The sequence below is a fragment of the Stigmatopora nigra genome, chromosome 2, assembly GCF_051989575.1.
Source record: "Stigmatopora nigra isolate UIUO_SnigA chromosome 2, RoL_Snig_1.1, whole genome shotgun sequence".
Lineage (NCBI taxonomy): Eukaryota > Metazoa > Chordata > Actinopteri > Syngnathiformes > Syngnathidae > Stigmatopora > Stigmatopora nigra.
Window position 1 is genome coordinate 9,685,684 of NC_135509.1, and position 22,514 is coordinate 9,708,197.

At 40.7% G+C, this 22,514-nt stretch overlaps 3 protein-coding genes across 7 annotated transcripts in view; 2 read left to right on the plus strand and 1 right to left on the minus strand.

The window, feature by feature from the left end:
• The first annotated feature begins 138 nt into the window (after positions 1 to 138).
• Positions 139 to 7,866, plus strand: ddx11 (DEAD/H (Asp-Glu-Ala-Asp/His) box helicase 11). Its single transcript, XM_077711821.1, has 28 exons — positions 139 to 305; positions 576 to 724; positions 848 to 1,063; positions 1,155 to 1,241; positions 1,331 to 1,470; positions 1,537 to 1,594; positions 1,680 to 1,787; positions 1,944 to 2,031; positions 2,120 to 2,322; positions 2,409 to 2,483; positions 2,690 to 2,767; positions 2,849 to 2,895; positions 2,996 to 3,075; positions 3,145 to 3,186; positions 3,266 to 3,333; positions 3,712 to 3,750; positions 3,853 to 3,991; positions 4,096 to 4,230; positions 4,315 to 4,427; positions 4,838 to 4,910; positions 5,381 to 5,484; positions 5,651 to 5,800; positions 5,929 to 5,997; positions 6,328 to 6,431; positions 6,572 to 6,656; positions 6,854 to 6,929; positions 6,997 to 7,151; positions 7,318 to 7,866. The coding sequence occupies exons 2-28, from the start codon at positions 596 to 598 to the stop codon at positions 7,375 to 7,377; spliced, it is 2,721 nt and encodes a 906-aa protein (XP_077567947.1). The 5' UTR covers positions 139 to 305; positions 576 to 595; the 3' UTR covers positions 7,378 to 7,866.
• Positions 7,867 to 7,918: 52 nt separating this feature from the next.
• wash1 (WAS protein family homolog 1) lies at positions 7,919 to 15,491 on the minus strand. Of its 4 annotated transcripts, none has more exons than XM_077711840.1 (11): positions 15,405 to 15,491; positions 11,390 to 11,530; positions 11,178 to 11,289; positions 10,883 to 11,029; positions 10,220 to 10,356; positions 9,849 to 9,984; positions 9,541 to 9,730; positions 9,250 to 9,420; positions 8,573 to 8,725; positions 8,430 to 8,498; positions 7,919 to 8,370 (listed from the first exon to the last, which is right to left on the minus strand). In XM_077711840.1, the coding sequence occupies exons 2-11, from the start codon at positions 11,527 to 11,529 to the stop codon at positions 8,228 to 8,230; spliced, it is 1,398 nt and encodes a 465-aa protein (XP_077567966.1). In that variant the 5' UTR covers position 11,530; positions 15,405 to 15,491; the 3' UTR covers positions 7,919 to 8,227. The 4 variants fall into 4 exon arrangements, with proteins under 4 accessions (XP_077567966.1, XP_077567975.1, XP_077567953.1 ...); XM_077711849.1 differs by lacking the exon at positions 15,405 to 15,491 and adding an exon at positions 12,028 to 12,185 and having other exon boundaries at positions 8,573 to 8,719; XM_077711827.1 differs by lacking the exon at positions 15,405 to 15,491 and adding an exon at positions 12,028 to 12,185.
• iqsec3b (IQ motif and Sec7 domain ArfGEF 3b) overlaps positions 12,884 to 22,514 on the plus strand; it is a 33,783-nt gene continuing 24,152 nt past the window's right edge. The window contains exons 1-2 of one of the 2 annotated variants that reach the window (XM_077711819.1): positions 12,884 to 13,677; positions 19,169 to 19,243. In XM_077711819.1, coding sequence (XP_077567945.1) covers positions 13,118 to 13,677; positions 19,169 to 19,243 — 635 coding nt within the window. In that variant the 5' untranslated portion in view covers positions 12,884 to 13,117. The remainder of the gene's footprint in view (positions 13,678 to 19,168; positions 19,244 to 22,514) is intronic. The other variant, XM_077711820.1, reaches the window with a different exon arrangement.

The following is a 22,514-nucleotide window of genomic DNA, read 5'->3' on the forward strand; positions in this document are numbered from 1 at the left end:
TTAAATATACTTCATCTAAACGCCATTCATAAATGAACAATTGGAATTTGATAAATGTTTCCGCTTGCCAGTGCTGCACAGTATATTATAACGAGCACACACTGTCATAGCTCGTTCGCTATTGGTCAGTTTTGGTACCCTTTGCACCCTATTGGCGCGGAAGCTAAACCTACTCAAATCTGTCCAAGTCTTTCCATCTACGTGTACTACTATACTATCTATCATAAAGATCATAATTTCCGACTATGACAATCGCGTCTAGTTAGATTATCACCATTCGATTTAACGGGATTTCAAAAGTGACTGTAAGTAATACTCAGTGATGCTGTTTTATTCTGTAATAATGCATTTCTTATTGGCGATTTTTAAATAAACTCATGATCTGAATTCCTCAGCCTAAATTGAAACTAACTCTACTAATCACCACAATTAACTATTTTATTATACTATCATAACCCTGACTTGTAACGATTACCCTGATAGTTTTAGCAGCCTAGAGTGTTCATAAATTCACTGCATTTGATGAAGATCACTGAAAATATGACATATCCTTGACATTAATTTTCTCCCTTTAGGCTCCTTCAGGTTTATCATAATGGAAAATGGAAGATCTGAATTTCCATTTCCTTTCCAACCTTACACCATCCAGGAAGATTTTATGCGATCATTGTACAATGTACTGGACCAAGGCAAAATTGGTATCTTTGAGAGCCCCACTGGGACGGTAAGCTAGTATAAATTTACAAATACGCATACAAGTATACTATATATACCTGTATATATCTGTGGATGACACATACATGACAGCTCCAAATATGTTTTATTATTTATATTCCCTTCGATTCAGGGTAAATCACTGAGTCTGATATGTGGAGCACTGACGTGGTTAACAGACTTTGAGACTAAAAGAAAAGAAGAAGCTGCAGCCCTGCTACAAAAAGACCAGATGTCGTGTTCTTCATCCAATTTAGAGGCTTCCGGCCAGAATGTATCTGCAGAACCTGATTGGATCACTAGTTTTGTGCAAAAAAAAGCTGAACGAGATTTGGTGTCCAAATTGAAAGTGAGTCTGGACCATCCTGAACATATCTGGCTGATGTTCTTCCTTCCACACATGCTAACTGTCTTGAAATGTTATCACGGTCTGAATTTAGGAGGATGAGGATAAACGAAAGAAGCGAGAAGAGCGCTTGGAGCTGATTCGAAACAACGTTCAACTCAAGTATGCAATGAAAAGAAAGGTAAGCAACATTATTTTGAGTATAAAGAATGACGCACCTGTTAAAATAACATTTAATTAAAGATTTTTCCCTCCTTTGTGTGTCTACAGAACTGTGAGGAAGAGGAGGAAGCATTTAAATTGCTCCAACTCTGTAAAGAAGATCAAACTGATGGGACGGCAAATCAAGACGACGAGGATTTAATTATTGCCGAGTATGAAAGCGATGACGAGTCAAAGCCAAAGAGCAGGTGTGGGCCAATGAACTTGTAACCGCTGTGACGCGATCACACAATAAACGGCAAACTATTTCTCAGATTCCGCTTAGCCGAAGATGAAGAAGAAGACGAACTCGTGGAAGAGCATGTCGCGAAGGTCACGTGATGCTCGTCAAAACAATTTAATGCCCTCTTCTATGAATATTGTTGGATGTTCTTGTTGCTGTGTGTTTTTTTTACAGATTTACTACTGCAGTCGCACACACTCACAGCTTGCTCAATTTGTCCATGAGGTTCAGAAAAGTCCGTTCAGCAAAGATATCAGTGTGGTCACATTGGGATCGCGTCAGGTGAATCATGCACATGCGCACAATTATTGGCTCCATTGAGACAATACCGACATAACTAGCCATAGACAAAATTGAAGCCTGAAAGATCGCCATTTATACGGATATGTGTATATGTTTACATTTATAAATATGTGTGTATATGGAATAACTTTGCAGAATCTTTGTGTCAATGAGGAGGTCAAACGCCTGGGCAGCCTTCAGCGCATCAATGAGCGCTGCATGGAAATGCAGAAAAATAAACAAGGTGAGCAAAATTGTTTTAAAATGACCACCATTTTGACTGACATTTTCCAAGACAGCTTCCCATTTTAACACTGAGATGTTGTTTGTAGAGAAGCCGCATCGCGAAGAAGGCGCAAAGAGAAAGCGAGGCCCGGCGAAGAGTGTCTGTCCCTACAACAAGGCTACGGCACTGCAACAGATGAGGGACCAACTCCTGGGCAGTATCCTCGACATCGAGGAACTTTTAAAGCTGGGCCAGGAAAGCCGTTCGTGTCCTTACTATGCTACACGGCTCGCTGTCCCGCAAGTGCAAGTTTGTACCTTCCCTTCATCCTCCCGTCTTGCAGATTGTTTTATTTGTGCAAAAAGCTGAAATGCATTGCTTTTCTTTTTTTGCAGTTGGTTGTGTTGCCTTATCAGATGCTACTGCATGAAGCCACAAGGCGGGCGGCTGGGATTAAGCTCAAGGACCAGGTAGGCAACAACATTTTAAGGAATCAACACTTATTCACACGGGCTCTTTTCAAAGTTTGTCTTGATTGTATCCTGTAAGAAAATAATAAAAACAAAATCCCTCAAAAATCCAATCCATTTTGAGCCATGTTTTTGTCATTTTGGCTCTGATTTTCTTGTCTGAAATGTTTGGATTGATGACAGTAGAATTGCCCTGATCTAAACAGGTGTTGATCATAGACGAAGCACACAACCTTAGCGAAACGCTCTGCTGCATACACAGTGCTGAACTCAGCGGTGCGCAGGTAAACAGACTAAACACAAGTTGTAATATTTTCTTTTCATAATCATCCTAACGTGACATTCATTAATATTGTGGTTTGCAGCTTTGTCGGGCCCACTCACAACTAAGCCAGTATGCTGAACGCTTCAGGTGAGTAACTTTTACGCTGGTGTGTCATCGATATGTTTTTTAAGACTTTTGAATTGATGACAACTACCCAATAAGTCTCCCTTCCATCCTTTTTCCTCAGGACCCGACTGAAAGCCAAGAATGTGATGTACATAAAACAAGTTCTCTTTGTGATTGAGGGTCTTGTACGAGTTCTAGGAGGTGAGTATAGCCACTTTTGGCTTTGACGACCATAATGCAAACTTGATGATGTAAATGTTGGCCCCTCAGGCAAGGTGGGCCAAAATCCACAGAGCCAAGTCACACAACCAGGTTAGACTACACTCTCACACTTGCTGACATGGAATATTGTGGGTGAAATTTAAAATGATAGAATTATTTTTTATTTTAGCAACAGAGATGCACACCATCAACAACTTTCTCTTCCAAGCTCAGATTGACAACATCAACTTGTTTAAGGTAGTAGTTTGCATTTGTGTTATCTATCTATATTTCTTTTGATAATCTAATCTAATTGGATAGTTTTCCTTTTTTGTTCCCCCATGAAAACGTGTCCAATGCAAAATGTTTCTATTTAAGGATACATTTTCCATAGGGTTACTTTTTCTTTCTACACACGCGCCGAGCAATAATTAATTCACATTACTTATGCTAATATATTCTGAACAATTCCGCTTACTTTCCACTGTAAAAGAAAAAAAAACAACCTAATGTACATACTTAGAATTCACTATATGCATTCAAAATTTGGTCACATCAGATGATGTATAAATGATTGTGCTATACTAATCCTTCCCGCAATACAACCTAAAATATGCCCTCCTTTTGTTTTTCCAGCTCCACAAATACTTTGAGAAGAGTATGATCAGCAGAAAAGTAAGGCAGCAAAGAATTGACACTCCCAGTTCATTTAAACGCCGCTTAATGTGGTGCAACTGGGAAAACCTCACACGTATATCCCCACTTTGTTTTCCTCAGCTGGGTGGTTTTGTGGAGAAATATGTGGGTTCAGGCGTGACTCTGCACACTCCCAGTAAAACCAGTAAGGAAAACCGACGAACGGAGGGTTTGAACCGCTATCTCCAGCACTTGCAAGCCAAGCAGATCACGCCACCAGGTCAGACCGCAGACGTGCGTCATAAACTCTACAATTCCCCCACTGACAAGTGTTATAAATAATGGATGGGTGCATGCTAAATCACAAGTGCCTCTTGTGTGCAGAGCCCCCACTCAACCAACAGGGGGCCTCCGAAGCCGAAAACACACTCGCTGTTTCTCCCATGATGCAAATTGAAGGCTTCTTCATGGCTCTTACTACCAGCAATACAGACGGCAGGGTGGTCATACATAGACAAGGTTCACTATTTAGCATGTAGCATTATGAAACAATTCAGTTAAGATTCCAATGTTAAAATGATTCATGGGTTTTAAATTTTTTAGGAAATCTGTCAGAGAGCAGCATCAAGTTCCTTCTGTTGAACCCGGCCGTCCATTTCGCTCAAGTGTTAAAGGAGAGCAGGGCTGTTATCATTGCCGGAGGAACCATGCAGCCCGTGAGTTTCTGCCAACAACCCCCCTTGGTCAAATCTGTGGCCCGCGGGCCACATACGGGCCCGTTGGATCATTTTGTCAGGCCCCAAAATCCTGTATTGATGTCGCTAAGATAAAATTTCCGTCATTTTCCATAAAATATAGAAGACGTCCCAGAGAGTATTTACATGTTTACCCTTTAAAAATTAAAGCAATTAAGATAACTGTATTTAAAAAATTTAAGTTTTAAATGAGCAGTATATATTCAAAAAAGCATATTTGTAGTTTTCCCCCTGTTGAGTTGTAAATTATAAATCTAAAGAATTGATAAATTAAAATGATGTGAATCACTGTTTTGTTCCCCTTTTAAATATTAAAAACAAATATACATTAAAATATGAAAAGTATCAATAAGTTTAGCCATTGTGTGCAGATATCAGACTTCAAACAGGAGCTGCTGTTTTCCGCAGGCGTGCAAGAGGAGCGCATTGCTGAGTTTTCCTGCGGTAAGTGGCATCACAATTGGCATCACTGCGTTCTCCTAAATAGCCCTGATAGATTTGTCGATATTTGCGTTTTTAGTGCAAAGGACAGGAACCGTGGATTAGTGTGCGGAGGAATTCGCCCGTGTCCTCACAAGCTTCAAATCAATACGTTTTAATGGCCCTGAGGCCAGCGTCACTCAATACTCACTCCTTGTTTGTGAGGTGACCGATGAAAGGCATCGTTTTGATCATTCTAGTTTATTTTGATAAGGGTGGATTACTCTATTACACTTTATGTATTAAAAAAAATGAAAAAATATCAACCTTTCCTTTTAAGGAATTAAGAGAAATGTGACTGTATATTAATTAGTGTTCCTAAATTGATTTAAAATGGTAGTGAATGCAATTCCATGTGGGTGTGTGTAATATATACTTGTATGTTTATATATGCATTTTGTTTAGTTTCATGTATCATTCTTTTGTCTCTACAGGCCATGTCATTCCACCAGAAAACATCCTCCCTATTGTTCTTTGCAGTGGTCCATCTGGTCAGGAACTGGAGTTCACATACCAAAATAGAGACTCTCCTCACATGGTAATACACACAAATATAAATTCAAATCCATTCATTCATGTGAAACGAGTTGAATGTTTGTATTGGAGGAGCAGCCACTGTCATAAATACCAAATAATTGCTGAAGGCGGCTGCCGGAAGTAATTGGATGCATGGATGTGAAAGTAAAGTTGTCACTTACTTAAAGATGGACGAGACGGGACGAATTCTCTCCAACATCTGCAATGTGGTGCCAGGCGGAATAGTGTGCTTCTTCCCCTCGTACGAGTACTCCAGGCGTGTCGTGGCCCACTGGGAGTCTGCTGGCATTTTGGCACGTCTTGCCAACAAGAAAAAGGTAGTATACATCACTTATATATAACTTGAAAATAGACATGTTCAAAATAGCGGTGGTATATTATAATAGTGTCAGTCGGCTTGATGTTGTTTAGAAAATTCCCATTTTAAAGCCATTTTTTTTTTTAGATCTTCCAGGAGCCCAAAAAGGCCAACCAGGTGGAGCAGGTTCTGGGCGAGTTCTCCCGTTGCATCCAGGTGAAGAACTCTTACGTCTTATTTTGTTACGGTCATGTTTGGTTTCTATGTATAGAATGGTTGTTTGTCTTGAGTTTTTTTTTTTTTTAAACTGAGCTGACACGCCCATATTTTTTGGGTGGTACGAGAACAAAAAAAAAATGGAAAAGAGACCTAACTGAGAAAAATGATTGTTAATTTTTTAAAATTATATTTGAGTATATTTTTTTAATGATAAACAATTATACAGTGTTTTTATCATGACAAAAAGGCTTGTTCCAATAATATTGGTGTTTTTTGGAGGAGGTAGAGTGAGATAAGACTACTTACTATATGTTTGTGTTTGAACAGAGGTGCAGTCAGCAAGATGGTGGCACACTGACAGGGGCGTTGCTGTTCTCCGTGGTGGGTGGAAAGATGAGCGAGGGTATCAATTTCTCTGATGATCTGGGCAGGTATATGCTTTTAGGAGTACTATATATACATCAATCTCAAATCCTTTTAAAAATATGGCTTCTTCAGGTAAAAGAATGCCCACAATGATGATTTTTTCCCACTACCAACTGCATGTGGTCTTGTGTACTTATAAAACCAGATGTGTGGTGATGATAGGAATGCCTTATCCCAACATCAAATCGCCAGAACTGCAGGAAAAGATGTCGTATCTGGACAAACACTTGGTGAGACACATTGATTGGCTTCTGGATGCATTTTTCAATTAATAATTTATTCATGTCTTAACGACATATTGGAAAATGTATCCGTTTTCATGACAGTAGCTCGAATACAAATAGTGGCTTTTTTGGAGTAGCTGCCAACTGTCCTTGGAATTTGCCACTAAAATTCATGTCTGCCTTAAAATTCTTTTGCATTTTAGACTCACAGTGGAGGGAAGAGCCCTGGACAAGCACTAATAGAAAACCTCTGCATGAGGGCTGTTAATCAATCAATAGGTATGCTGTTTGTTATGAAATTAAATGTCATCACCTGCAAGTGCTTTATCTTCCTTCATCTCAAAAGGCAGAGCTATCCGTCACCGTGGCGACTACTCCTCCATCATTCTGTGTGACCGACGTTACTCCCGCTCCGCCACCCTTGGCAAACTTCCCGCGTGGATCCGGAGTCGCACCTGTACGCACCAAAGCTTCGGGCCAGCATTCGCCGCATTGCGAAAGGTGAGGAGCTAGGATGGATGCAAATGGCTGGTTTTCCTTTATGCTGTAACCACAAATTTGCATTTACATGTTTACCATGCATTTTTTTACAATATTATCTTTAATAAATGGGGAAATGTGATTTGATTACAACTCACTGCCATTATTCACTGTTGTTCTTTTTCAGTTCTTTGCGGAGAAGAAGCAAAAACTAGCATTAACTGCTAATGGATCTCCGGTGCTGTGATTTTTAAAGTGTTTCTCCTCCTAAAAGCTTTAGAGTGTGTTCCAATTGGTTTGAACAGGTTAAATGTCGCATTAGAAGTGGGAAACATTTTTCAATGATTTTTATGGGTCTCATTTTCTAATACCACAAGCTAGTTTTTGAATGGTGAGCGGAGATTTTTTGGCATTCACGGAGTGTGCAACATTGTTTCTAAATGCTGCCTGTCCAGCTGAATTATTCAAGCAGCTGCATGGCTTTCATTTGCCATATTAAATATTTACTACATGAATTGTTACGTAATGCAAACATTGGTTTATTGAAGAGAATACATGCAAGAAAAATGTGTGTTTTATCTCATGGTGAAATTCATCAACTTTTTACATTACTGACACCATTTTACATTCAAATACTACGTAATACTTTGTTTGGTACTAGTATCTAGTTATAAAGACTTATCAAATGCTATATCTATCATCAGAGTTGCACATTTCTTAGAATGTTTTCATGCAACGGTTCAAGGTAATAAACTTTTTCTTGCAAAAATGCAAATTTGATGATCCTGACGGATTCAATTGAAATTTGTTTAATATCGCTGCTATTCCTGTTTTTTTGTTGTTCATAGAACACATTGAATTGTCAATAAAAAAACTTTTAAAATGAACAGCTCTGAGATTCTTACAAATCAGTATTAAAATGTCATCTTTTTGTATTATTTTTGCATGTATTTCTGCTCATTATAAATCTAAACTTGATTTCTATGGTTGAGTGATTCTCTCCCAAAACGTTGTCGTTAAGTTCCCACGTTAAAAAAAAATTACTGGAAACTTTCCGAGCCCAATTTTCAGTGCTTTAAATTGAAATGATCAGCCCTTCAGACTTCCCAGTCCGCATCGTCTGTCGTCGTCTGCGGGGTGGGAAGTGGCGGGATGACGTCGGACATTCTTGCAAAGGCTCCTCCGGTGCCGGCAAGGGGCTCGGTTAAATCCGAGCCGGTCGGACCCTTGCCAGAAATACCTACAAAAACAGGATGCGTCATTTACCCGTGACCACGACATGTGCGTTCTTGAGCGTACCTTTTCTGCGCATGGCTAGCTTGTTGAAGAGATCGGACATGAAGTCACCGCCGCTGGACGCTGCCACAACTGCTCAGAGACGACAATAGCCAAACATTGGGCTCATTGGTGATAATAAAATTGCATTTGATTTCAATTGGTACCTTGTTCCTGCTCCTTCTGTTTCTTTTTCTCCATCTTGCGTTCCTTGACGTTGCGCAACTTGCCGATGCCCCCGGCATTGCGGATGGACTCCAGGAGGCTGGCGCGACCGTCTGAAGGTTGGACCACTTCACAGGGCGCACCGCTCACTGGAGCTATGGGGTTGGAGAAAGTGGGGGAGGTTTTTAAAAAAAAAAATAATAATAATAATTCAATCCCATGCTACATGATTAAGAAATAAAACCTACAGGTATTTTGGCAAAATGCAATTTCTGATTTCAAACCATTATTGACTTAAGTTCCAATCCGTATCTTTGAGATCAAGTTCGCATGTGTGGGACATGTGTTGCCGTCAATAGAAGTGAGTTAGGCTAAAAAAAAAAACAAACCTCTTAGGTTCAATTATGTAAGTAATATGCCAAATGCATGTAAAGTTCTTGTCAGTCTATCACTGTCAATGGCCGCTAATGAGTTAGAGTCTTGAAAATGTAGAAGTGATTCAATATAACAATGAAATTGCTAAGATAGAAACATTGACTGCTCTTGTAAATTAGGTAAGTTCATTTTTAAAGCCATGTTGTTAGTGTAAGCAGTGCACATGGATTAAATTTGAACGACAAAAAAAAAAAGAATCAATTTGGAAAAAGAACCGATGTTTAATCTTTCATGATCAGCAAACCTGAGCTAGGAATGTTGACATTGTTGGTCCTGACTTCCACGGGAGGCGGTGGAGGAGGTGGAGGAGGAGGAGGTCCTGCGGGAGGACCAAGTGCCGGAGGAGGTGGTGGTGGTGGTGGAGGCGGTGGAGGAGGTGGGGGTGGAGGAAGATTGATAGGATGAATCTCGCCTCCTGCAACAAAAAATGGTTTGTTTTGTGGGGTGCAGTCATGACTGATGTTCAAACTAAATATTTTTTTTCTAAATGAAACTTATAAGGCTTCATTTTCAGCATGCAAGTATGCTTAAATACCGCCGCTCTCCTCCGAGAAGGCCGGAAGCTCGGGGATGCTGTGCGTCGGTCCAGACGGGGCAAATCCCGGCCCCAGGTCGGCGCTGTAGGACAAATCGTCGGCGATGCCCGGCAGGTGAGGAAGGTACGACGGCACGTCGATCTCGGGCACCTGGCCCAAGTCTGGCACATAGAAGTAGTTCTCTGCAGTCTGTAGAAAACATTAGTGCCTGATGATCTTTAACACAGACTTTGACATTATAACTGAACCAAAAGAGCCATCGTTTTTTTTAAAAGAATTTTGCTCCAGGTGGCATTTTGTAACTGACCAGTCTCTCGAGCTGCTCTCTCTTTGTGATGGACAACGGCGCGTCAAAAGGCTTATCTTCTTTTTCCGTCTCGATGGTCGTGTGTGTTTTGGTCACGGCTCCCGCAAGAGGATCAAGAAAGACGTATTTCTTGTAGCTTTGCACAATGGAGTAAGGGGATTTTAAAGTAATAGACAAAGCTTAAAATAAATGACCTTTATGTGGAAAACGGGTTTCACCAAGTGTTTAAATATGTAAATGTATATTACTTGGACCTATGATAGTGGTAAAAAATCTTTAAAACAAAAACGTTCAACTTGTGATGTAGATTTTCTATATGTTGTAATATTTTAGGTAATATTTATTGTTCTGTTGATTGTGTGTGGACTCACAGGTTTTCAGTGGTGTTGAAGAGCAACAACGAGCTGACAGAGGAGATGTTGCGGGGCAGGCTGCCCAGCCCTTCTTCCGTCTCATCCTCAGACTTCTTCTTTTTGCTTATGCATACGGGAAAGTAGACCAACTTCTCCTGTCGGCAAGAAAAACAAAAGCATGTCAGGCGACAAGCTATAAAATGTCACTTCCATCCCAGTTTTGTTGCTATTTATGTCAAAGTTTGGTCACTGAACCCTACGGATCTCTGCAAAAACAAAAGAGAGACAGCGGGGGGTCCTGTAAGTGCTTTCAGAATCAGAGTTGTTTCTGTGTGGGAAAGTAAATAATGCATTTGTGTACCAATTGAAGTGAAGTGATTTCATTTCTCTCAAGACAAGACATTTGGAAAAATCTTATTGCAAAGCAGTGGTACCAAAGCAAATAGTTTTTTTTATTTTTATTTTTTATTTTCCCTCTCTCCAACTGGGGCAACGTCAAAAAAATATTTTGCTATCCCTATAATGCCCAATTATAGGAGTCATGTAGTTGTTAAATTGTGGATTGATAAATTAGCTGAACATTTGTGCGTGCTGAAACTTTAAGAAAATGATTTCTTATTGACAAATATGGATTAATATTGAGTGAAATGAGTTGAGATGCAGTGATCTGTTCAAGCTCACCTGTAATGTTTTCTCATCAAAGGGCCGAAGCTTATTATGTATCCTTTTTTGCTGACGGGCTTGTGTCGAGGGGTCAACGGCTCCGTTAAAGATGGACAAGTAATCCTGGAGTCGGTCTGGGGCTGGATATTTAGCACTGGAGAAAACCTAAAAAAATACACAAGATGTACTCAGTAACACATATTTAGTATACAATAAGTCTGAAGATACTTGTGGATCAGGCCAATTTGTTAGAGGAAAACAATTCAGATGTGTATAGGGGGGTAAAAAGTATTTATTTTGTGGGTTTGAATACCTTGGTGGCTTTTTTACTGCCCTTGATCTTGTCAACACGAGCCTGAACTAGCCGAATCCTATCGGTGACAGTTTGCAGGTTGCAGCGATTTTTCTCCACACTCTCAGACACTCTAAAAACAATACACAAGACAAAAATACATGTAAAAATAATATTCATTTGTTAAGCAAATTGTCATACTTTAATTTAAGATCAATTTGGGTGAAGGTCACCTCCTGAAAATATCTGTGGAGATGGTTTCCAAGAAGAATAAAGCATCTGCTATCTGAAGAACAGCCTCTTCTCTCCTCAGGTCTGGCTGAATGAGGGGTACTGAGTACACCTGACCCTCCAGGCAAAGCTTCTGGGTCATTCTGCATCAAAATGTAAAACATGCCCTTTTATTACAATTATTTCACTTTATCAATGCAAGGATCTTTATTTTCACTGTTGTGCATTGGTTTGACAGAATTGCCAATAACATACACATGAGACCTCCAATCCAGTAACGTTTGAAAAGTCCAGTTTGTCATGAAACTAATAGCTAGTTTGACAATTTTGCATGGAAATTTACATTTGTTTAAACATTCAGCACATGTTTACCACATCTGACCCTCACATGACTGGTGGAAGCAGCAACACATGATCCCATGTCGCATATTTGGATATGCAAACCCTTCATTTGGATCGTTAAAAAATAAACTGCTTATAAAAGAGTAGTTTGAATTGAGAATATATTGCCGAGAAGAATGAGTTACAATCTTAGACTAAGCACTTAACGCCTATCGTAACAAACAAATGAAAATACATACAGTAAAAGTGAAATTTAAAGGAACCAAAAATCACAGAATTTAATTGATAAAATTCCTACCTGACCACTTATGTAGTACACTTATTTACACTTTCATGACATTTAGGTGTGGGAAAAGGCTAGGCTAACGACACTAGCAAAACAAGCGGCGTACTTCCGTGTCAATGTGTCATGTGACGTCACGGTTCGTTCTGTCGCGTTCATGTACCCTCGACAAATATTTAGACTATTTAAAAAAAAACCCGGAGAAACACGTATACTATAATACTGGTTATGCGTGAAAGGCAACTTTGTTTGAAAAAAATACACTAATACCATTAATTGTGCCCATTGATGTTTCAATTTAGGCTACAATAACCTAGACAATAGATAAAAGCCAGTTTTGACTCTTGTAAAAAAACAAAAATCTGCAAATATTCTTTTTATATGATTCATTTTTCCATACCACTAACCCTGGCGTGGCTCGCAGGGGGTGCTGGAGCATATCCCAGCCAAGAGTGGGCTGTATGGACACCCTGGATGTTGTCAGCCAATATTAATTCCCATATATAATTATAGAATAGAATACTTAATTCTCAAAATAAAAATAGAAACTGTGTGCATCATTTTCCAAAGGGTTAAACGGAAATTTACATTTTTACTATTACTACCTACCTAGAATTATTTCAGTTAAGGCTATTTATTGATTCTACGTTTGTACTCAAGACAAAAGTACGGAATATACATCAGGATCTTGTGGAAAAACCCTTTTGTGATCATTATATGTTGTCTTGATGTGGTGCTTTGATGTCGCATGGCCTGTAGGGTGCGCATTTGCCCAGAAGTTTGATGGTCTCTGCGCGTAATGGCGCATCAGTGCTTCTTCTTCCCCCTCTCTTCCTCCCCCTCCTCCTCCTCCTCCATCTCCTCACCCTCCTCGTTCCTGTCCCTCCTCTCTCCCGTCACAGCTGGATCTAGTTCCTCTCTTCAGCACCACTCGGCGCAGTGAGTGAGGGAGACAGAAGTGAGGGAGCCCGAGTGGAGGCAAGCACAGTCACCGGATTCTTCAAGAGGAAGAAAAATCAACACGCTCGTCCTGATCCATTCTCCCCATACCCTGCGTCCCTTTCGCCTCTCTCTTTCTGGCCATTGTCCGATAATCGCATGTAGAATGAGCTCCAGCCTGCTGGAAAACCCGGTGCAGGCAATCTTGTACCTGCGGGAGCTCACCACCATCGTGCAGAACCAGCAGAGTCTGATCCAGACGCAGCGCTCCCGCATCGAGGAGCTGGACCGGCGGGTGGATGAGCTCATCGGGGAGAACAGGCACCTGCGAGATGTCCGCGTGCAGCAACATCAGCATCCCTACGCCGCGTACCCGCACCACCTCCTCCATCATCATCACCACCATCATCAGCTTCAAGCCGAAGCGGGCTACCTCCATCACCTTCACCTCGCTCAGGACCCCCAGACCAAGAGCTCGACGGCCAGCCCCGCGTCGGAGCCAGAGACCGCACCGGCACAACCAGTCGAGGGGTCCGCGGCAGTCCAGCCCCCTACCCCGGAGCCCCTGGACCCGGGGGACATGCAGCTGGTCCCTGCAGAGCCCACCATGGTTTCACCGGTTGAGAGCGAGCCGGAAAACGGGGGGAATTGCAGCGACTGTCGCTCCTTGGTTCCGAGGACTTCAAATACGTTGTGTCGGTCACTGGCCCTCAGCAAAACATCGGAGTGAGTACCAAACAATCCTGAAATCAACATATCCCGATTTGCACTCATTTAAAAAAATATATTGCACCAAAAGGTATTATTATTGTGACTACAATTATTATCTTTGGATGCAGGTTGACAGTTTCAGAAAGAGAGTCGTGGATTATTTAAAAAAAAAGAAACTAGATCAGCATTATGTAACAAACAGCTGTGGGCTTGCACATTTTGCTTTACGTGCACATGTATAAGACGCGTGTGTATGATATGTAACATTCATGAATGTATGTGTATTATGATTTCATTAATGTATATTGTGTCTTTGTGAAATGTATGTGTGTGTTTGTAAGTCTCCTATGTGTGTGTGTCATTATTTCATTAATGTATAGTGTGTTTGGGACACGCATGTGTGTGTGTCATCTGCGTGTGTGTGTGTGTGTGTGTGTGATGCATCGGTTTGTGTTTACTGTAGGCATGTGTGTGACGCATGCTTACGTACGTGAGTGACTGTATAATGCATGCGTGAATTTGTGTGTATGTGTGTGACATGCAGTTAGGACTGGGGGTGGAGATGTGTGGGGGCAGCCTGGCGTGTGATGTGAAGCGGTACGTCCACATTGCTGCTCCTGCTGTTAATGAATGTGCGGCTTGTTCACGTCTCATGGGGAAACCGACGGGTCTCTGATGTTTCGCTATTAGATGAGACGCACGTGTACCACGTGAACAGGCACACCTCCACCGCACCACCAACTCCCCTTGCTACTACATAGACCACCTCTACCAAGGGAGCCCCCAGGGGGTAGGCAGGTGTGGCCAAGGCCGTCTCTTTAAATGTGTTGGCCACTCCACTCTCCAATTTAGCAGACACTGCCTGGCTGTGCATTGGTGTGCACATGTGAGTGAACCCCCTTTCTTTAGCTTTTCGGATTACAGATGTCAAAATTGTAACTGACTGTGCATTTGTGCCACAAGGTCCAGATTTGAGCAATTCTTGGCAAATGCTAGATTGAGCAATTGAATTGGCAAAAGTTGTGGGTGTTAAATACATTGTTTTTTTCTTCTAAATATGCAAAAACACAGAAACAACGTGGAAGCAAAGTGAAATAGGAGTGTAGTTTGGCTCTGTGGTGATGCCGTTGTGAAGAAAAAAAACGAATATGCCTTAATATGCTGTTGAGTGCTTGAAGCAAAGGTTTGTGATTCGTGACAACCAGAAGTGATTATGTGAACATTTTTGTCACTCTCTAAAGCAGACTTGGGCAATCCAGTCCTCGAGGGCCGCTGTGGGTGCAGGTTTTTGTTCCAACCAATCCAACACAGACACTTTAACCAATTAGATTTCTACTGAAACAAGAAGCACCTGACAGCAACCCACTGATTGTATGTCTAACATAGCAGATTGGTGGAAAGGTTTCCTGTTATGTGTTGGAACGAAAACCTGCACCCACTGCGGCTCCTTTGTGGAATTAATTGCCCACCACTGCTCTAAAGCATCTGCTTAATCAAACTTCTGTTGATGATGGGTGTAGTGCAGATTACCACATAGATAGACCTTTTCACAAAGGCATTCTGGGTGATATTTTGATCCATGGTCATAGGAGCAGGCCTTTCCGCTTTATGGATTGTCAAATCAAGTTTAGCTTTCAGAAGCTTGCAATTACTATGAATACAGAGACAATAAAACCTCTTAAACCCAGGTTGAATTACAGTATTGGGACAGATTAAAAAAAAGCCTGATTGGTGGTACTTACAATCCTGCAAAATCTCTCCTCTCAAATGCTGATGGCCTCAAGTCTGTCTGAATGACACCTAAGACGAAATGTATATCCTGGATGGAGCCTGATTGGTCTCTCTGGGAGAAACCCCTCCCAATAGAGGAATGTGAAATACTAGATGGAGGCCTTTTATCACAACATGCTGGACTTCAATGATGGACTTGATTCTTTGTGTATGTGGTGAGTGAGCACTTCCAAATTTGCAGAATTTGTGGAAACCTTCCTGGTTGGCTAAGGAGGTATTAATTAAAATGTCTTTTGTTGACATGGCATGACATCCTTTACTGTCTTGTACTTCAAATTAGCCTTAAGTACCCCCCATATGATTACATATGTGGTTAGTTAACTCTGGCAATACATGCAACCAGATAATAGTGGAAAACATCAACAAAGTGAAAACAAAATGAACATGGAAAACAAAAAACACTCACAAAACTCAATCACCTAAACCTGTACATAATTGACAATCTCTTTTTTTTGCAGTTCATTATGCAGGACAGTGTTTGTTGTGAAGTAGCGTGCTGGCCAGACACCTTACAGTGCATGCATTTATCTGTGTATCTTCATCTAAATGACACATGGGCTGGTGTGTAGTCTTTTTTTTTTTTAAGTTGGCTATGCGCTTGTGTATCTTGCATTGTTGCCAGTGTTGCCGGTGCACGTGTATGCACCCTGGAGAGTTTTACAGGGAAGAAGGAGGTTCAGAGAAAGGGTTCTCTCCCTCCCTCGCTCTCTTTCATTCTCGCTCTTTCCAGCTGAGCCTTCCTATCTGGCCCACTTAGCCTGTGGAGCGAACGGTAATCAGCCATTCTCAGGAGGGGGAGCGAGAAATAGAAAGATGCATGCTCAGTAACGCTCTTTGATGGAAGCCTCATCGGAGAAGGTTTGCGGATTGAGCTCGAGGCTGACTTTGGAGCTGACCGGCTCATAGCGGCTAAGGCAGAGAAATGACCAGGAGAGCAAAGAAAAGGAAGGTTGGGCGACATTTTAGGTGAAGCCGTACACTCGCTTTATCCTCCCCGGACAAGAAATACACACTAAGGGAGTGAGGGATATCCCTTGGTGTCTGGCAAGGTGCAGAAAATGTATTGGCATGGTCCCAAGCCCGTGTTGCATGCGAGGCTCCCGACAATCGACCGATGACTAAACATAACCTGCTTGAAGAAGTGGTGCAAAAAAGCGAGGCCTTGTGAGTCAGGACGGGAACACGGGCCGACAGCAGAAGGCGTGTACTCTTAAAATATTCACCTGCTCTATTTGTACACTGCCTTGCATGCGAATGGCCATTATGTCGACGGCCTTGAGCAAATGGATGGATGGAAAAGTCTGTGTATGTATCAGCCAGGCTGTCTTACCACACTTAAATCATCAATAAAGTGGAGAAAAACCTACAGCATATTCCCATCTCCACACTAAAGATCAATGTTTGCTTTTCAAATTACTGTGACATCTTCTTGTTTCATCTGGTTAGGGACACAGCTCAATTTCTCCAATGGGAAATCATCAAAATGGGCAGCACAGTGGGGTGAGAGTTACCATTGTTAGCTACTATTGACGGCATGAGGTGCCAGCCTCTCCCAATTATAATCGATTGCACATCTAGCCTCTTCAATGGCATTGAAAAAATGTGAATTCCCAGCCTATCCTCCCAGTTTAAATGACTTGGACAACAGTTGACATTGACGTCAAGTAATAGGTTTAAAAAAAAGTACTTTTGATTCATACAGTATCTCAGAAATACCACCTGTGATGATTTTTCTTAAGATTTTCCCTTCAAAGTAACCTATTTGTACTGCCTATTAAAACCACAAATATGGAGGTGAAAATTGGAAATCAGAGAAATTTTGCAATTCAATGATTTTAAAGGCAATTTTAAAGGTGCGGCTTATTTACGCAGAAGTGGCTTATATGCGATAAAATACGGTAAAAGGCGTTTACATTTTTTTATCCCATGAAATTCAATTGTTGTATCGGGAAAAAATGGTTCATTCGGGTTGTATAGTATATTGAATCAACACAAACATTGCCTTCCTGTCTTACAATGGGATGAACTTAACAATTGGACAGGAAATAGTAAGTTGTCTATTTTGTTGTTTTACTATTGTTTCACTGAAAATTTGATTTTCTAAAATCTCTGACTGTCTTTACAGTACTTCACCCAGAAGCATATCAATTTAATAATAAAGAAAAAATACATGCTGAGTGCTAACTAAGTGAATTAACATGAGTTCATCTGTTGGATTAACCCGTGTCCAATCAATTATTGAATCAGCGGAAAATTGCATGTTATTAATGGAGGTCATTGATGTCCAATTCATTTAAACTGAGGGGACGTGGCAAGCTAAAGCCAAGAGTTCCATTTAGAACGGTAGATGTCCGATGTATTTTGAGTGGGAGTGTCATCCATTGATTAGATTAAGAAATCTCCACCTGAGGTTGCAGGTCAATCAAGTTTGAAAACAAAACAAAATATATTTCATCTTCTTTTTTTCCCTCCTTAGAACTAGAAAATGGATGACATGTAGTTTCCTCCTGGATGAGGAAGTTGTAGAGAAAAGGAATCTTTTTATAGCCGCGACTGTCACTGCGAGTCCTGGCGTCGAGTCTGACTGCCTGTCATTGTGACTCTGCATCACTTCCAATATGCTGAGTGCAGGTCAAGACATGTCTTTGTATTGCAGTCGAATAAGAATGTATACATCCCATTTTAACATCTAAAAATCCCATTTTTATCTATACACTGTACATATGCTTGAAGACATGACATCCCAAAGGCAGAGTCACCCATCAAAAGTATTCACGTTCATTTTATTTTTCCTGGTAGCCATGGTTAGAAGAAGCACACTACAAATACTTAAATACTTTCCCACCCTAGAGGGCCTGCATAAACTGATGGCTCTTTAGTTTTACTGCCTTGTACTTCTTCCCCACATTCTCAGATGGCCAATCCGACCAGGGGAATATTTTGCTACAGTTCTATTTTTGCATAAAATGTTGCATTTTAATGATATTTTTGACAACGCTTATATTTGTGAAAGAAAGAACACCAGGCAGCCGCTAGAAAAATTCTTGGTATCTACAGCGCAGCAGGGGAGGTGACTCCCCAACTGCTAACCAAACATATTTCTGAGATATCAGAAGCTTATTTTTAAAAAACTTGCATCTAGTGTATATGATTAAATGGATGACACACACTCAACATTTTCCTTCTTTGCTATTGGAGCTTTATTTTGGTTCTCAATATTTTTAGACAAGAACCTGGTCCCCTTTTTATTTTTTCCCGGGAGAAATAAAGAGGCTACCCTGGTCCCCTTTTTATTTTTCCCAGGAGAAATATATATTTTGAACATGTATATATCGATATATGTTATCTAGTGCAGATATCATAACTGAAAAATGAATGAAAAGCCATGTACGTTGTGTGTGTGTGTGTGTGTGTGTGTGTGTGTGTGTGTGTGTGTGTGTTGTAGCAGCTGCAAGTGACCATCTGTCACACTGATTCAGGGACAGCGCTAAATCATTGTAGCTTTCAACATCTGGATGCCGCTATCAACGCACTGTAAGCAGTCTCAGCCTAGAATTGACCCACATAGAGTATTTACAAAGGGATCAGTGCCAAATAATCCCGAGGAGTTTAATGAAAGTCTCTTCTTCTGGATCTTTTTGGCCAGAGAAGTTTGGCAGAATGCTGAGAAAACAAACAAGCAAACAAATCATTTTGTTCCCTCTCTGCTTTGCAGAAATGAGACGGTGCTGCATCAGTTCTGCTGCCCCGCCCCGGAGCATCCCGAGCCTGATGCAAGCGGCACGTCCAGGTAATACGGATGACTTGCACGTGTATCAGTACTTTATATTTTATGTGTGTCCTGAAAATTTGAATCCTAAAGCTGCAATATGCAAGCTAAGGCAGTAGTGGATTGCATAGAAACAGACACAACAGCTGCTTGCCTCATCCAAAGGGAGATTCTGATTATTAGGGAGTAATTCTGCTGAAATGAACATCTCTATTGTTTGCTCGGTGCTCAATACACTTGCCTGAGTGTTCTTTGGTTGAGGGTTAGAATCCAGAGTTGGCATTCGCTATAATTGTGTTGGTTTTGGGTAATTTGGGTGAATTGCAAATCGGGAAAAGAGCCGGTTGAGAGTTCCGAGTTATCTAGTATATTTGACTCACTTCTGCATTACTCAGATAAGCGTTGGAACTAAGATAGCCCTTGAAGGCAATCGTGACTTCAACAATGAGACTCAATAAATGAAGCTTACATATTGTTGTCCTTTGTTTATATACAGATTTTTTCCCCTATCCCCTGTTGGAATTCTGGCCACATTGTTTCCTTGGATATCAGCATTCACTGAGTTAGTTCAGGGTTTTGTGTCATCAGTCACACAATCGCTGTAATGATCTGCTCTCATATGATCCGAATCATTGCATCTCTCAAACATAGCCATTACGTGAAGATTTATTATTATACCAAAAGACATTTTGTCGTGTGTGCAGCAGACTTCACGTATTACGATACGTGTGTGCGGCCACATTTGCGGCAAAAATAAACGCTTTAGAACAAATAGCCGTATTGAGGACGTGGGCCTGAGTCACAGCAACAAGCGCCGATAACATCGATAACGTGAGCACCCTTAGCAACCCGCCATGACGTAATAGCCGTCACTGCCATAGTAACAAAGGGATGGGAAACAAATTACTTTGCCTTTGGCTTGGAGCGTGGGAAGTTGTGTATTTGGTAGTACAGTGATGGTTGCTGTGTGTTTTTGACTTTATTTTCATTATACTCGGCAGTTAATTGGATTTATTGGCGGTAGTAAGATTATATAACAACATATCAAAAGAAAGATAGGGAAATATAATCATCGTAATTGGAACTTTAATGAAGAGAAGAGCCAGTGATACCACATTTTAATAGACAATCCTCAAAAGACTGATAAGGGCAAAAATGCTTTGTGGATTCCCATGTAAAAGTCAAAGTAGTATAAGACATGGAAATGGCCCAAAATGAATTTACTACCAAACTCCAATCAGCACTGATTGGAAACGTTAAAATATTTTCCAGCAGTACGAGACTCAATCGGCAATTAAGCTATTTTTTTCCATTTTTAAAATTCTCAAATCTCAATTTTCCCTAATCACAACATACTAATATACTACCATCACAAAACAAAATGGCATACACTCATTGACTACCATTAACAGAGATGGATGTCCAATCAATTTGAAGGGAAGGACTGGCAGCTAATCATTTGCTTCCAGCCTCTCTTCCTTCAATTAGATTGAAATTCTTACAGTATCAATGGAAGCCGGTGCAAGAAAGAAGCAAATAAAGATTCATTATTTGTAACCAAGATCTAAATATTGGCACAATTTGGTTAATTTAGATAAATCTACAAAGCAGTGGTTGGGAATCACTGTTAGATGTGATCAAAAAGAAACTTTCCACCTGATGGAATCATGTTTGGCAGTGATTTAAATTGAACTGGCAAAATCTCAGGGAATATGTTGACAGGTTTATTTAATGTATTTGCATGCAATCTCGTCAGATCCTTTTGCAATTTGTGGAGCTTAAGGCCTATCTTGTTACATTCTGCTCATGTGCGTCAGTTTTACCCTTTGATGATATCATTTTTACATCTAATGCATGCATATGAGTAATGTTTTTTTTTCTTCCCCAACATCGGTTCTGGTGTTCCTCTCTCTGGTGTCGCTAGCTACTGAAATCCAAACCTGACAACCACCAGATGAACTATATAATGAAGTAACTCATTATTGAATACAATTCGCTTTTTTTTATCTATAGGCAAATGTATCTATTAGAGTTATAGTTTTTGACAGATGTACACTTGTGCCTTCCGTCCCACATGCAGACTGTGAGTAGGCGAGTAGGGGATGGCTCACACAGCATTACGGAAGCTTTTTGCAGTCCAGATACATAAATTGCTCAACTCTCATGTTTTAAACCTTCTAATGTATTCTAATGTACTCTAATGTATTCTGATTTGGTGCTGGCTTTCTCCTTACTCGTCCTTCCTCTTGTTTCCGTTCCATTTGCGACTGAACGTGACTTGCTCCAGTTGATTCGTGAGACACAATTCTTCTCTCATGGCCTCATTCCCTGAGTAAGATATTGACTTGATAACAATAATAGCGGTACAAGAATAACAAGAAGAACTCCAAGGGTGCGCTCAGGAATAAGATGTTTAACCTGCATGCTGTTGTTCCGCTTCTCGTGTGTAAAAATAAAACAGCGGGTAACACTATACTGAGTGAACTGAGATTTGAATTTGGGGACAGAGAAGCAGACACTTGCAATACATTATTTGTCAAATGACGATCAAAGAGGCGTTATTAATAGCTTGTATAAAAATAGTCACATCTCTTTAGTGCCGGTATTTTTGTAGGTGGCATGGACTTATACCAATATTTCTCATTTAATAGCATTGACCTGTGACATATGCACAGATTTGGTTGTCATTTTTGACTAGACAACGTCTGCTAGATCTCCTCATATAGATTTAAAAACAATTCAAGAGCTTTGACTTCAAGCGCCTTCTTACACAATGCAATATGTGGGTGGGAGGAAACGGAGTGGTGCATCGCCGCATTCTCTAATTGCACCAATCAACGACACAATTTGACAAGAGTAATTTGGCAGCTTGATGAGTACTGCGTCCTTGAATCTAAATGATTTCACCAACTTCAACTGTGCTGCTGCGGCAGACGCATGGCTTTGTCCCACAGGAGTGTTGACAGGGTCATCTGAAGCTCATTTGCATCACTGATCCTTGGGGCAAGAGGCTTGGAAAAAAAAACAACCATGCAAGATCCCTTGACTCTTTTAAATTGGCGAATAATGCATTATGTTTTATTGGTTCAGCAATTCCATTTTTTTTCTGTCTGTACTTGCCTTATTTCCCCCCTGGCAGATTTTCATTGGCGATGTCGTGTAAAAGGCCAGTTTTTGTCCTTCGTGGGCGCGGGCAGGGATTTAAAAATTAAATAAAAAAACAAGGAGAGGAAATTATTGAAAGCAACCACAATAAACCATGTTGAAGCGTTATTGAAATACTGTTTACTGT